Source organism: Budorcas taxicolor, chromosome 10 (genome assembly GCF_023091745.1).
Source record: "Budorcas taxicolor isolate Tak-1 chromosome 10, Takin1.1, whole genome shotgun sequence".
NCBI classification, from domain to species: Eukaryota; Metazoa; Chordata; class Mammalia; order Artiodactyla; family Bovidae; genus Budorcas; species Budorcas taxicolor.
The window spans coordinates 84,062,544-84,076,750 of NC_068919.1; the positions used below are offsets into that span (position 1 = coordinate 84,062,544).

The window sequence follows — 14,207 nt, forward strand, 5'->3', positions numbered from 1 at the left end:
GTCCAAGGAATTCTCCAGGCAAGAATATTGGAATGGGTTGCAATTCTCTTCTCCAAGGGATCTTCCCAACCCAGGGATCGAACCTGCAACTTCTGTGTCTCTCGCATTGTAAGCATATTCTTTACCATCTGAGCCTCCAGAGAAGGCCCTGGGTAATAGCATCTCCTATATACTCCTTTGAGCAAAAAGACTTGAGGGCACACACCTGCTCAACAGGAAGATCTAAGATACCCCCACATGGAGCGGGTACAGATGGGCAATGTTTCTTGCTAGGACTGTACCATTTGTGTTAGCTGGGTCTCCACTGCAGTTGTGTGATAACCCCCTTAACACCTTCCACTTTCCTTTCTACCACTCCCACCAACTACTGAATCTCATCAGACAATCCACCTAGAGATGAGCCATAGGTAGGCTTGAGCCTCTAGCTCCTGCTGGTTCCTAAACAATCAGTAATTTACCTGCAAATCCCACAAGTGCCCTGACCCTTTTCCCTAACATTTGCTCAGCGCTTACCATTATGAGATCCTGGGGCCAATTTCTTTACAAGTATCTCCTCTAAAGAGTCTCACAACAACCACTGGTACCAGTCTGACCCTCATTTGACATATGGACAAACTGAGGCCTAGAGCAGTCCAGCAACTTGTCTGAGATCTCCGTGCAAGTAAGTGATGGAGCAAGAGTTTGAACTCAGAGAGTCTGGCTCCAAAGTTGGGGCTCTTCCCCATCTGGCCACAGTCTTGGCCTTTGGGGTGGGGTCATTTGCAGGGCTGGGCTGGGGGGGCCAGAAGAGCTCCTTCAGGGAAATCCAGGAGAAGCTCAGATCAGAAGGGATGGGGATCCTTACAGCACTGAGATGTGGTCCAGAAGTGCTGTTGTAATGGCCCCACAAGTAGAGAGGCTTGGGACAAGAACAAGTGCCCAGGCCATTCCAGGGTCTCCTGATCACCATGGGGAGTTTTATGAAAAGGCTGATGAGCCCAGAGCAACAGGAAGAGACCTCTCTGCACAGGCCTGGGAAAGGCCCTGTGTTGCTCAGCACATTGTTGGTGAGCCTTGCAACTTGTATCCAATGAACACTTGCACTGTGCTGCAGGCCCAGGGGCCAGGAGATACAGTCCCCGCTCTCACCATCAAGGCCAGACACGTATAGAACACCCAGAACATGCCAGGCTTTGAACAAAACATTTGCCCTAAGCTATCTCTTTGTTCCTTAGAATTCTGTGAGGCAGGGACAAGTATTAGTCATATTTTATGGAAAAAGAAATTAAGGCACAGAGAGCTTAAACATCTTGCCCAGGGTCCTGCACCTAAGCTATGGAGCTGGCATTTAAACCCAGGCAGGCAGCATAGCCTCCTGGATTGAGATTAAGATCACAGCCAAAGTTACCCCATGCTAGGCTCTCTGTATGCACTCACTCGTTTCCCAGGAGCGTGGTGTCAAGCCCTGTCCTCTGGACCAGGCTACCTAAATTCACACCCAGGCTCTGCCGATTCCCAGCTGCATGACTTGGACAAAGAGTTAACCTCATCTGTAAATGGGGATAAAGGTCAAATCTGGTTTACAGGAGGGTTGTTTTCAGGGTTAAAAATTAGTAATCAAGTTCCAACCCTTGGTAAGATCTTGAGTGTGTTACTATTATTAGAAGCAGCTCTATAGAGACTGTTATCCTCATTTACTGGGTGTTATACTCACTGGGTGAGGCTCTGGGGCTGGGAGAGGGCCAGGCACTTGCTTGAGGACACAGAGCTGGGATTCAAAGCCATGACTCCTTGATTCTGGCACTGAAATCTAAAGTACATTTTCTCACTCTATGCCTTATTCCTGGTGGGGACATGAGGGCAGTAATCCTCCTAGCCCCTTCCCCGAGAGCCTTCTGCCTTCCCCAGAACAGCCCCGGCCCCTGTGCATCTAGGCTGAGATAAAAGGAGAAGCCAGAGAATTCTTCAAATCCTCTTCCCCAGGATGAGCCTTTAGAAGTCCCCGCAAAGGCTGTGTGTGTATTGGGGTGAGTCAGTCTGGGAAGACTGGACAGTCTTCCAAAAGCCCTAATTCTAAACAGGATCCAGCCTCCCCACACCCTGTAGTCCTTCGCCTTAGCCGAGTGGGCCGGCAGGCCCCAGCGAGCTGCCTGCACAAATACATAAACACATAAATTGTGTGGCAGGGCTGGCAAAGCCACAGAAGGGAAGGAGGAGAGCGAGACCAGAGGAGGCGGCGAGGGCCCAGCTCCAGACCCCGCCAGGCTGCAGAGAGCAGCTGGGCTTCCAGCAACAGACACCTGCAGACACTGTGGCTCCCCAAGGCCCAGGGACCAGACAGAAATAGAGAGAGAGGCTGCCAGGGAGATGGCTGGTATGTTACGGCAACCGAGGATTCCATGACAGGAGGGAAGCTGGGGGTCGGGGGAGACCCAGGGCACAAAGGCCATCACTCCCTGTGTGTGGGCAGTGGGCTGGACCCACAGGTATCTGGAAGAGACCAGAGGATGGATTGACTCCCTGTACCCTTCTGAGACTAGACTTGGAAGTTGGGGGAATGTCCCACACCCCTCCCTGTCACCCCCAACCTTGCCAGACCAGGAGAGTCACCCTACATCTGTGAAACCGCTAGGCCAGAGTCATGAGCACTTCCCAGTACTGGCAGCCTTGGCTCCAGCCAGGGGAGTAGAGCATGGGGAGGGGATAGGGAGACGCACACCACTCAGGGGAAGCAGCATTGCCAGCTGACAGGGCGTGGTAGCAAGAGCCCATACTTGACAGAGCTTCGGACCAGCCATCCAGGGCCAACACCCTGCCATCCACGTGGTTCTCATTAGGCTCATTAGCAGCAAAATAGCAACAAGCAAACAGCACTGGGCCCAGCTAATTAGTACACAGACCTTCAGTGGGCAAGTCAACTTCCAGTGGGAGAGGCTAACACCCACTGGCAAAGTCCTCCCAGAGCGCTGCCAGCCTGCATGCCAGAGTCCCAGAGACACCTAGAGGGGCAGCAGAAGACCGGGGAGAGAAATAACAGGGCTGAGGACCCCCAGGGTGGAGTGGGTACTGACGGCACACCGGAGCAGCCGCCCCCTGCTCAGGGCTCAAGGGTGCGCACACACGTCAGTTCTGACAATCAGCAGACTCACCCAACCTCGAGTTTCCAGTGTTGAAACTCCAGATTGGCAGAAAATGATGCTGGGAAGTCATGAGCAAGTCAGGAAATTGAGAGCCTTCAGGCCTGAGTGAGACTCGTGCCCAGACCCTCAGGCAGCTAGGGAGAAGGCCACCCACTCTGAAGCCAGCCTCCTCAACTTCAAACCTCAGCAACACTCTCTGCTAAGCTCCCTAGAACTTACGAGCCCTCCTCCTCATCTCTAGCCCCAAATCCCTCCCCAGGCCTCCAGAGGCCGCCCCCCGCCAGGGCTTGCTACTCAAAGTGTGGTCCGTGGACCAGCAGCATCAGCATCCCCTAGGAACTTGTTAGAAACAGACTCTCCAGCCTCACCCCAGACCTGCTGAGTCACAGTCTGCACTTTAATAAGATCCCAGAGGAGAGTGAAAAAGCTGGCTCAAAACTCAACTTTCAAAAAAACTAAGATGGTATCCAGCCCCATCACTTAATGGCAAATAGAAGGGGAAAAAGTAGAAGTGACAAATTTTATTTTCTTGGGCTCCAAAATTGCTGCAGATGGTGACTGCAGCCTTTAAATTAAGAGATGTTTGCTCCTTGGAAGGAAAGCTATGACAAACCTAGACAGCATATAAAAAAGCAGAGACATCATTTTGTTGATAAAGGTCCATGCTGTCAAAGCCATGGTTTTTCCAGTAGTCATGTATGGATGTGAGAGTTGGACCATAAAGAAGGCTGAGTGCCAAAGAACTGATACTTTTGAACTGTGGTGCTGGAGAAGACTCCTGACAGTCCCTTGGACTGCAAGGAGATCAAACCAGTCAATCCTAAAGGAAATCAGTCCAGTTCTTAATATTCATTGGAAGGACTGAAGCTGAAGCTGAAGCTCCAATACTTTGGCTACCTGGTGCAAAGAACCGACTCATTGGAAAAGACCCTGATGCTGGGAAAGACTGAGGGCAGGAAGAGAAGGGGGTGACAGAGGATGAGATGGTTGGATGATACCAGCGACTCAATGGACATGAATTTGAGCAAGGTCCGGGAGTTGGTGAAGGACAGGGAAGCCTGATGTGCTGCAGTCCATGGGGTCACCAAGAGTCAGACAGAAGTAAGCGAGTGAACACCAGCAACAGAGGATTCGTGAGAACCTTCAAATTTGAGTAGGGCTCCCCAAAGCAGATCTTCCCATGATTGACCCCAAACTCTGCTTAGCAGTCTTCAGCCCTGGCTAGAATCACCTACGGAACTTTAATAACATACTAGTGTCCAGCCCCCAGCCCCAGAGTTTCTCCTGATTGTAAACTTACTGGGCTACCCACATCCTTGGCTTCTCTGCCCAGGGGAGTCACCAATTTCAGGTCCCAGATCTTCTACTAAGGAGCTGTGTGACCTTGAGCAAGTCATCTGAGGCACACAGTCCTTATCTTTCAAATTATGAAGGAGGGTCCCTCCCCCAACTGTGCCCCTAGTCACTGAGTACCTAGCTTCTACAAGCCCCACTAATTCCGGTTCCCCCAAAAGGAAAGAATTTTCAGGTAGAAATCTGCATTGCTGTTCGTTTCTGAGTTTGGAATTTTGTCTTCTTTCTCTGGAGATCCTTTCTCTTTCTCTGAAGATTCTGCCCAGGCTTCATCATCAGACTGGGAGAGGGTCAAGGCCACGAGGTCAGAGGCAGAACTGGAAGCTTGGCGAGCCGGCCCCATAGGAATGGAAACAATCCCATTGCATCCCTGTCTATCCCCATCTCAGAAGGCATCAGGAGGCCAGAAATGAAGGCATCCATCAGGGACAGGAACACCATAGGTTTCATCACCCCGCTGGACCACTAGCTGTGAAACTCTCACACTGGAAAGGGCCTAGGGCTTGTCATTGGATGGGAACGGGTGCTGGAGAGACTAGGGCTTTGCAGCCAGGCTTAGAGCAGAGGGTAGAATTGGATCCTGGAGGAATAGCTGGGCAGAGCTCCTCATAATGCCACAAAGTCTGGAGTGGGGGCGTGTGGTGCTGATGAAGGCTCGAGAGGGGCCCCAGGGTGTGACGGAGGAAGATCCAAGCTCTCTGAAACTGTCCAGTCATCACCTGTGGGGCTCCCAGAGTCCAGAAGGCCCTAAACTCAGTTAGTATTGGGAGAAAGCAAAGCCCCACAGGTAACAGTACGGGGTTCTGGGTCAGGCTGCCTAGAGTCTGCCTCCTGAGCCAGACTCAGAGTACTGTCTCCTCGGGCACGTATCTTAACCAACCTGAGCCTCAGTGTCCCAGGCTGTAACTGCGATGAGCAGTAAATACTCTTGCAGGATTGAGAGACTCAAGTAAGGTGATGTATGTTAAGAGCTTAGCACAGTGCCGGGTATACAGTAAGGCCCCAGCTGTTAGCTGGCAGCAGTCATCGTCATTGTTGCAGTATCAGCGGTGGTGGTGGTGGTACAGTAACAGCGGTAGGAGCAGCAGCAGCAGCTGTGGCTGTAATGATGGTACTAGAGGCAGTAGGAGGAGCAACAGTGCCGGGGGTAGTGACGGTAGCCGTGCTGCTGGTAGCAAAGGTGCAGGCGGGCAGGCAGTATTTTTTCTAATCTGGGCTAGCTGCCAGGCTTGGGAGAGGTCCAAAGGAAGACTGCTGCAGACACAGCAGCAGAGACTCATCTGCCCATGCTGGTAGAATGCCTGCCAGGGGCCAGAGCAGAGGTGGATCCCCATTGCACGCACTGTGAGTGCCCTCTTCCCACGGAAGGTGTGATGCAGAGGCTCTGGGGCCAGGTGTGTTTTGCAGACCCCAGGGCAAGCTAGGGGTGAGCCCCAACACAGCGGGGCATCAGAAGAGGCATACAGGAAGCTTTATAAACACGAGTGGGGATTTATCTGAGAAGTCATTTTCAGTTCAGTCATCGGGAGGCTTTTTTTTTTCCCATGCAGCTTGTGGGAGCTTAGCTCCCCAACCAAGGATTGAAACCGGGCCTTCAGCAGTGAAAGCACAGAGTCCTAACTACTGGACTACCGAGGAATTCCCTGGAGGCACTTTTTCATCTTCTCCCTTCCACTGCTTCCCGCTGGAGAGGGGCTGCCTGCTCAGGAGGTAGATTGGGGAAGACACGTGCTCCAGGTTCTAGAGATGCCACGCCCGGCCCAGCTCAGTGGAGAGAGAGAGACAGAAGGTGGATGGAGTGGAGGCACTCACGTTTGATACAGTGGTTGGTGCTATTTGCCGTTGTCCATCCCGGGCAGCACTGTCCCCCGCAGACATTCCTCCTGTGGGGCCACCAAGACAGGGTCAGTGTGGGATGCTCAGAGCAGAATTATTCACAGAGCTTGTCTGATGGTCCTGCCCTTTATAGGCAGGGCCTGGGGGAACTCTGCCAGGCTGAGCACTGTCCCCCTTCTCGAGGGAGGCCGCACGGCCCAGAGGTGGGCACTAAGACAGAATCCTGATTCTGCCACTGGTGGCATGACCTTGGGAAGCGTCACTCTCATCATCTGTACAAGGCAGATAATAATACCTGCCTCATGGGGTTATTGGGAGGATTCAGCAAGATAGGGATATAGGGCCCCTGACATGAGAAGGCACTCCACTGGCACGGGGATCACGAAGACGACCAAAAAACTAGTTGAGAGTGGCTCAGTCCCTTGCCAAGACTAAACAAGAAGAGTCAGAGCCAGACTCCAACCTAGGTTGACCCAACTCGAAGTCATGCTCCAAGTCCACGTGGCCTCTCACCAAAAAATAATCACCATGGCCCTTGCCAACAAATGCTGATAATCCAAGGGAAGCTGGAAGACACACACACACACAACAGCCTTAAGGACCTACATCTGTATCCCCTGCCAACAAATGCACACTGGGAGGAGCCTCAGCCCTCAGGCAGACTGGTACAGGGTGAGACCAAGCAACTGGGAGAGTGATGGAAAGAGGCAGGCTCCAGAATGTCCTTTAAGAGGGGCTGAGGAGGTGGGAGCCTGGTGGGACAATGGGGCTGGGGACTCGGGGTAAGCCGCTCTGCATGGCGAGTACACTTTTTATTTGGGCAGGCAGATGGAACTTACTTGAAGGGGGGATAGTCCCTTCCCCCAGCACAAGGACACTGACCTCACAGGAGACGCTGACCAGCGGCTGCCACCAGGGCCATTCGCCCAGTTCACCCAAACTCTGCCATCTGGTTTCCAGCGGAGCCCTACAGCACCAGTAGCTTTCACCCACCCTGACTGTCAGTCTACAGATCCACATGTCCAGACCCAGGTGACTTCCCCAGAGGGCTCTTCTTGGAGAAGACCTCTGGAGTCTTGCCTCCCCAGCTCAGACTGGGCTGGGCTCTGGCCTCACATATCCCATGGTTTCCATTAGAAATTGTCTACCGAGCACTCACTGAAACGCAGGGTAAGCAGGGCGGCAGAGGTATGGAGTCCAAGAGTCAGGATGAAGGGCTGACCAGGAGGCCATTCCTGTGAACTCTGTGGCCAGCATGGGGGCATCTGGTCCCACTTAAGAGTTTGGTTGACGTTTGTGTCGACCCCAAAGCTGGTGTGGTTTTTGAAACCTTACGAAACATTCAAAATAAATCCTTGGCGTTTGAAAACGCTGAGGCCCATTTCTGGCCCTTTGGCCTAAAACTGTGGGGAGCTGCCTCCCAGGGAGCTCGCAGAATGTCCTCTCGGCCGAGGGCTGTGCCATCTCGGCCACTTCGAAGCCTCCCTGGACCGCTTCCCTCAGCAGTTTACTGGTTCCCTGAAGGCCTGCTCCCCACCAGGGCCCCAGTCAGTCACTGGGTTCTGCAGAAAGGGCTGGTCCTCCTATCCATGGCTTCTGTGTTGTGTGCCCTGGTGGGAGGGGGAACAACCCACCCGTTTGTAAGTCATTATCCCTGGTGGTGGTGACAAGGCCTCTGAGAGGCCTGGGAGGTCTTTGAGAGGAAAAACAGGCAGCAAGCCCTGGGAGTTTTCTAAAGTCTAGCATCCGCGGGAGCCCAGAGAGTGCAGACTGAGGAGTCTGCCCAGCTGAGAGGTCGTGGCGTGGAGCCCAGCTCCAGGAGGCCCCCTGAGCCTGCTGTCACCCTAGATACCCTCAGGATGGCCACAGAGCTGACTGTAGGAGGGCAGCGGCTCAGCCTGCCCTGCCTGCCCAGGGTAGAGCCTTCAAGGCCGCCAGGGCCACTGGGAGAACTGGTCAGGATCAAAGCTGCCAAGCAAGGGAGCCACGCTCAGCTAACAGGGCCTTCCAGAGAGATCCAGGAGACTAGCCAGAACCTTGGGTGCAAGCTCCGGGAGGTGCCTGATGGGGGATGACTGTTCAGTGGGCTCCGGTTAGCTGGAGAGAGCAAATGAGACTGACTAGCTGGGGCAAATGACTCAGGGGTTCTGGCTCTCTGGAAGATACCGCTCAGAGATTTTTATAAGCCCAGCCTTTGGGGCGGCACTGCTCCACAAACATTAGCTCGATATCCAGCATCACTGCCCAACCCCTGGGAACGCATCTGGCTAACAGCCTAGGACAGCTGCTGTTCCACCTGGAACAAATCTGGTCATTCTGGTCTTTTGTTACAGCCGCCGCCAGGCTCTCCACTGGCCTCTACAAAGCCAACCTGACCCCACCTGTCTGTAGGGTCTAACTGCCCCCATCACCCCTCCCTTATCTCCATGACCACCCACAACCAAAGCCAAGCCAAGAGTTTGCTGTCCCCCCACCGCACTACACTTGGGCACCGTTTGATGCCTTTGCTTAAGCTGCTCTCTCTGCCTAGATGGCCTTCCCTCTCTTCTTTGCCAACTGAAATCCTTGGCACGCTCCAGATCAAACGTCACCTCCTTTGGGTAGACCCTCCCCTGACGTCTACCCAGCCTTCCCTGTTCTCCAGCCTCCACACCACGTGGTGCTGATCGTCTCAGGCTGCTGGTATATGTGTCGAGTACCTTAACGGGTCTTTCTTATTCCTCTTTGTGCCCCTGAACTCTAACACAGGGCCTGGCATGTGTTGCACCTTTAATACCTCTTTGTTTCACTGGATCCAGTGTTTCCTAAAAGGTGAATGAACAACACCGAGGGTAGAAAAGGGGATTTGAGGTTTCCATACTCAGAACTTGCAGCAATGCTGAATCACACAGGGAGAAAGTGATTCCCTTTTTAGCGATGTTTCTAGTCTGATTAGATCAGTGAGGAAAAATCTCTGTCCGAAGTTGGGTCTTTGTGCCAAGTCCTCTCCCCGCAACGCTTGCCAATCTCCCTTTCCAATAGGGAGAACTCACCACAGGGCTGAACTTCCTATGATAATGGTATCTGACTAGACTTGGAGAACATTTTGTTTTCACTTCAATTTTCCTACAGTTACCTTCTCTTTATGATAAGTGGTACTATCTTCAACTTAGGATAGTGATACAAAGTGTCCTTGCAAATGGATTTATTTATTTAGAAAAATGAGTCATGCACTGTTTGTAATACCAAAATATGCAACTCCTCTAACTGTCCAAAAACAGAAGGATGGATAAATAAACTGTGGTATATTCAGACAATGGCAGAATATCCAACAATTAAAATGAATAAGCCTGGGCTGATTATACTAACTTAGTTAAATCTCAAAAATCTAATGAGGAGAAAGCAAATTGTAGAAGAATAATGCAGCATGGTATCACTTATCTAAAATATGCAAAACAATGTTATGTATGTTATGGATGCATACATCTGTAGCAATGGTATAAAAACATAGGTTGGCATCATTAGTAAATTCAAGGTAGTGGTTAACATCCGGGGAGAGGGGAGATAAACTTGCAGAAGATATTTCAACTAAAAAAATCAGGAGCAAACGATGCCAAAATATTAAAGTTTGAAAAAATTGGATTGTTAGTTGTATTATTTCCAATACCTTTTGTAGGTTTATAGGCTTGTATAATACTCCATAATATAAAACACTTGAAAATAAATAAAACACAAAATCCTGTTATGTTTAACAGTTTATAAATTTAAAGAAAATAATAGAACAAGAAAAAAAAGAGGAAAATATTATGAAAGTGGTATGCTGTGAGGCTAAGCTTAATAAACACTGAATACTGGGAAACAATGGCTTAAAAACTCCCCTGTGGACTGTGAATTTCAATAATGCAGGAATTGTTTCTGCTCTGGTTACTCTGTATCCCAGACACCTAGCGCTATGCCTGGCACACACTTAAAATCTTCATTGTGTGTAATAAATCCCCACTACATGGCAAGTTCCACAAAGACAGAGGCTGTCTTGGCCACTGCTGTATCCCCACAGTCCAGCAGAGTACCTGGCATACAGGAGACCTTCCAAATATTTGTTGAATGAATGAAGACTCCCCAGTAGTAGTGATGCAATTCCAAGATTTATCACCAGGTGGCACTTCGTCCTTGCATGCATGCAAGCTTAGTCCCTTCAGTCCATTCTGCCCCATGGACTGACTGTAGCCCGCAAGGCTCCTCTGTTCATGGAATTCTCCAGGCAAGAATACTGGGATTCTCCAAGGTGCCCTCCTCCAGGGGAATCTTCCCGACCCAAGGATCAAAACCATGTCTCTGAGGCCTCCTGCATTGGCAGGCAGGTTCTTTAACTCTAGCACTACCTGGTTGGCCCTGAGCAATTCTCAAGGCAATTGCCAGAGAGGTCAGCCTGGCTATAAGCCATTAGTCAGAATGGACTTAGGGAGAAGAAGTCGATGGAAGATTGCCACTCAGTCCCTCCCAGGTTACCTTGGAGTGGCTAGCTGGAGTGCCTGCGGAACCCACCCTTCATCAAAGCTACAGAAAATAACTTAGAGGAGGAGTCAAACCCAGCACGTGCTGGGTGATGTGTGCACCTGTGTTTGGCAGGTGCTTGTGAGTGGCATCCAGCCCAGGCACTTACACACCTGCGCACATCTACCAGCCGTATCCTGGCAACAGTCTGCTTTGCTCATCGCCACCTCCTTTCATGGCTGCTAACAGTGCACCCTCCCACCTCCACTCCACTATTCCTCCTCCCCCCAACTCCTACTAGAATGCTGACAGGGTAAGCTCTCTCCATGATCTGGCCCAAATCTATGCCTCCAGCCTCAGCCCTGTGGCTCCCCGACACCAAGGTACAGACCTGCCCCTAGGCCACTGCCCACAGTTAAAAAAAAAAAAAAGCTCCTGTCCTCGGGCAGTGCAACATCTCGGGGTCCTACTCCTACTACACCCCCCCCTTCTTCCCCACATGAACCCCAGGAGCTGGAGCTCACAGGGCTTCTTTTTCCTTTGAGCACCTCAGCCCCAATCATCCTTTCCTTTATGCTTTAACAGGAAGCTTCTGGTACTAGAAAGCATGTTGGCCGGTGCATATGTGTTCATTTCTCCAATTTGACTTGACATAATTGAGCTGCTCTCCTGGCAGGAGCAATGTCTTTGTCTTGGGCTGCATCCCCTGTCCCTAGCTTGGCACATCTGCTCTTAGGAAGCACGTGTTCACTTGCACAGCCATTACCACTCGCTGACTGATCCTCTGTGTAAGCTACTTGGCAGTGCCCAGGTCTCCTCTGCGTCTGCCTTAAGCCAGGCCTTGCATGGACAGCGAGACATTCCTTCACCCATTCAACAGGTACTTAGCAAGCTGCATTTAAACCTGAGCACTGTTCTAGGCACTGGTGACCCAGCAATGCAGAATGCAAAGCCTCTCTTTTCCCAGCGCTGACATTAGTGCGCCCTGGGAGGCCAGACCATGAAAGCAGAAACCTAATATGTCAGATGGGAATTAGTGCTGTGAAGAAACATAAAGCAGGGTGAAGAGAGAGAGGGTGGGGCCTCTCTAAACAGAGATTTGAATGAAGGGAGAGAATCCTGCTGAAATATAGGAGAAGAGCACTGCAGCCAAAGAAAATAGGGAGTGGAGAGGCAGTAAGAAGAGCCTCAGGAGTAGCCCTGGGGGGCAGCGCCCTTCATGCTATGCTCCGGGGGACTGAACCCAACTGGCAAATCGGGCCTCAGGCCCAGAAGGGCCGCCAGGTTCCTTCTCAGCCTCCCCGATGGTGCCCCATACCGGGCACCCGTACTGCCCCGGCTCGCTCGCCCTCCATTCTGTAGACACCTGTCCCACTCTGGCCAGGCCCAGCGCCCCGCAGCCGTGAGAATCCTCATCTGGGGGTGGGGATGGCTGGGGAGCGTCCCCTACGCCGCGAGGGCGCCCTCGGCAGGCAGCGGGTGTTGCATCGGGAGCGGGGTTGGGGGGGGGGGACTAAATGGCAGGGTTGAGGGGAGACCTAGTCCTGCAAAGTCGTGCTGACACCTAGCTGCACAGGCGCACACACAGACCCACTCCGCCATGGACCCACAGTGTCACAGCCACATCCGCGGACAGGTTTCCTGCCCGAAGTGCCCCGAGTCCACGCCCACTTCCTCGTCCAGCCATCCGCGGACCCAGGCCGGCCTGTGCCCCAGCGCACAGCTTTGTCCCCACGAGCAGGCGTCGAAGCCTCGTTCCTGGAGATGCATCAGCCCTCGCGCTCTGGAGCCCCCACCCCCACCCCCGACATCCTCCACCCACCGCGCACTAAGGCCGCTCAGCTTCTCCCGATTCTCAAGCGCCTGGAACACCCACTCCGATGCCCTCTCCGCGATCCCCTTCGGATCCCCGCACCGCTGCGGGCAGCGGGCGTCAGCAGGCACTGGTTAAGGCTGACGGGAGGAGCGCGGGCGAATGCACTGCCGCCTTGGTCAAGGATTTAACGTCGGATCTGGGCGAGAGCTGGTACGAAAGGGTGTGGACGGTGTTTCTCTTTCCTCTCTACTCTTTGAAAGCGAGTCACATCGAGCCCCACCTTCAGGACCTCGGTCTGTTTCCCGCAGTACTGAGGACAGAGGGAGACAGGCAGAGCCCCCGCCCTGTCCTCTCGTCTACACATCCCATCCCTCCACGAACGAGTGTTCGGGAGTCCGACCCTCGCTCCCTCAAGCCCCCACCCTTCCCTCTTCCAGCGCTCACCCCGTAAGGCGCCCTCGCGCAGCCGGCGGCCGCTGCACTGTCCCGAGACGCGGGAGAGCCGGCGCGGCCCGGGCCCGGGGTGCGGACTGCTGCTGGCCCGAGGGTCGGCTTCTCCAAGTCCGCGCAGGTGGCCGGACTCGCCGCGGCTGCTGCACGCGGGGCGGCCTCCTGGCTTCCGCCTCGGTGGACCTCCTGGGGCTCCCCCAGCTAGGCTGGACCAGCTCCGCGGGCGGCGAATCCCGGACGGGCGCGTCTTGCTCCCGGAACAGACTGTACACCTTGGCTGTAGCCGCTACGGGGCTGCCCCCGGGGCGCCGCAGCCGACTCGCGTCTCTTCCAGCCGACTCGTATCTTCCCACCGGGTCCCTCTGAGCCTGACCCATGCCCACGAAGAGAGCCAGGATGAGCGGCCAGAAGCTCCTCCAGGGGTTCCGCAGGACACGCCCAGGGCAGCGGGCGGTGGTTGGGGGCTTCATGGCGCCGGGGCGCCTGGAGAGCTGCGCGCGCGGGGAACGGCCCCCAGGGCTCACAGTAGGTGCGCCCGTCGCTCGCTGGCTGCGCTCCGGTACCCTGCCGGTGGCCCGCGTCTTCCCGTCTAGGGGGCCCCGAGTCAGACTGCGGGCTAGGCTCTCCCTGGAGCCGGAGCCAGGCGGCGGGAGCGGCCGGGGGCTGCGCGCACCGAGCCCGGAGGCCGCGCTGCGTCTCCAGCTGGGCGCGCACCGCTGTTGCACCTTCGCGCCTTCTCCCGGTCGCTGTAGCCTTCGGAAGGAGAACTGGAGGGTTTTATTTTTGGAAACCTCCCCCTGATTTTTCGTCTCTTTTATCCACACCATGCCCCCTCCTTGGAGGGACAGTTCAGCCCCCTTATTACGGGAGAGGGAGAGAGGAATTCCAGCAACACCCACTTTGGCACCGGGAAGCGAGCGGGCGGCGAGGGGGGTTAACCCGTGAGGAGCTGGGGGCGGCGCAGGGCCGACCCGAGCGAGAGATGGCAGGCGAGATGACAACTGTCGGGACAGGGGCACCCGAGCCACCTTTCTGCTGTCCTGGGCAAGCTGAACTGCTGACCTGTCCAGAACTGATCTCCCGCCCCTGACCTCAAGGACAAACTCCACGGTTGGAAGACTAAGGCTGCAGCCTCGAAGGTCTGAAGGAGGTCGGGAGAG

General features: G+C 53.9%; 1 protein-coding gene across 1 annotated transcript in view; it reads right to left on the bottom strand.

Moving 5' to 3' along the window:
- The window catches only part of LTBP2 (latent transforming growth factor beta binding protein 2), a 111,294-nt gene extending 97,420 nt beyond the window's left edge, over positions 1-13,874 (bottom strand). The window contains exons 1-2 of the mRNA XM_052647314.1: positions 13,042-13,874; positions 6,285-6,355 (exon numbers count right to left, since the gene is read on the bottom strand). Of these exons, the coding sequence (XP_052503274.1) occupies positions 6,285-6,355; positions 13,042-13,874 (904 nt within the window). The remainder of the gene's footprint in view (positions 1-6,284; positions 6,356-13,041) is intronic.
- Positions 13,875-14,207: the final 333 nt, after the last annotated feature.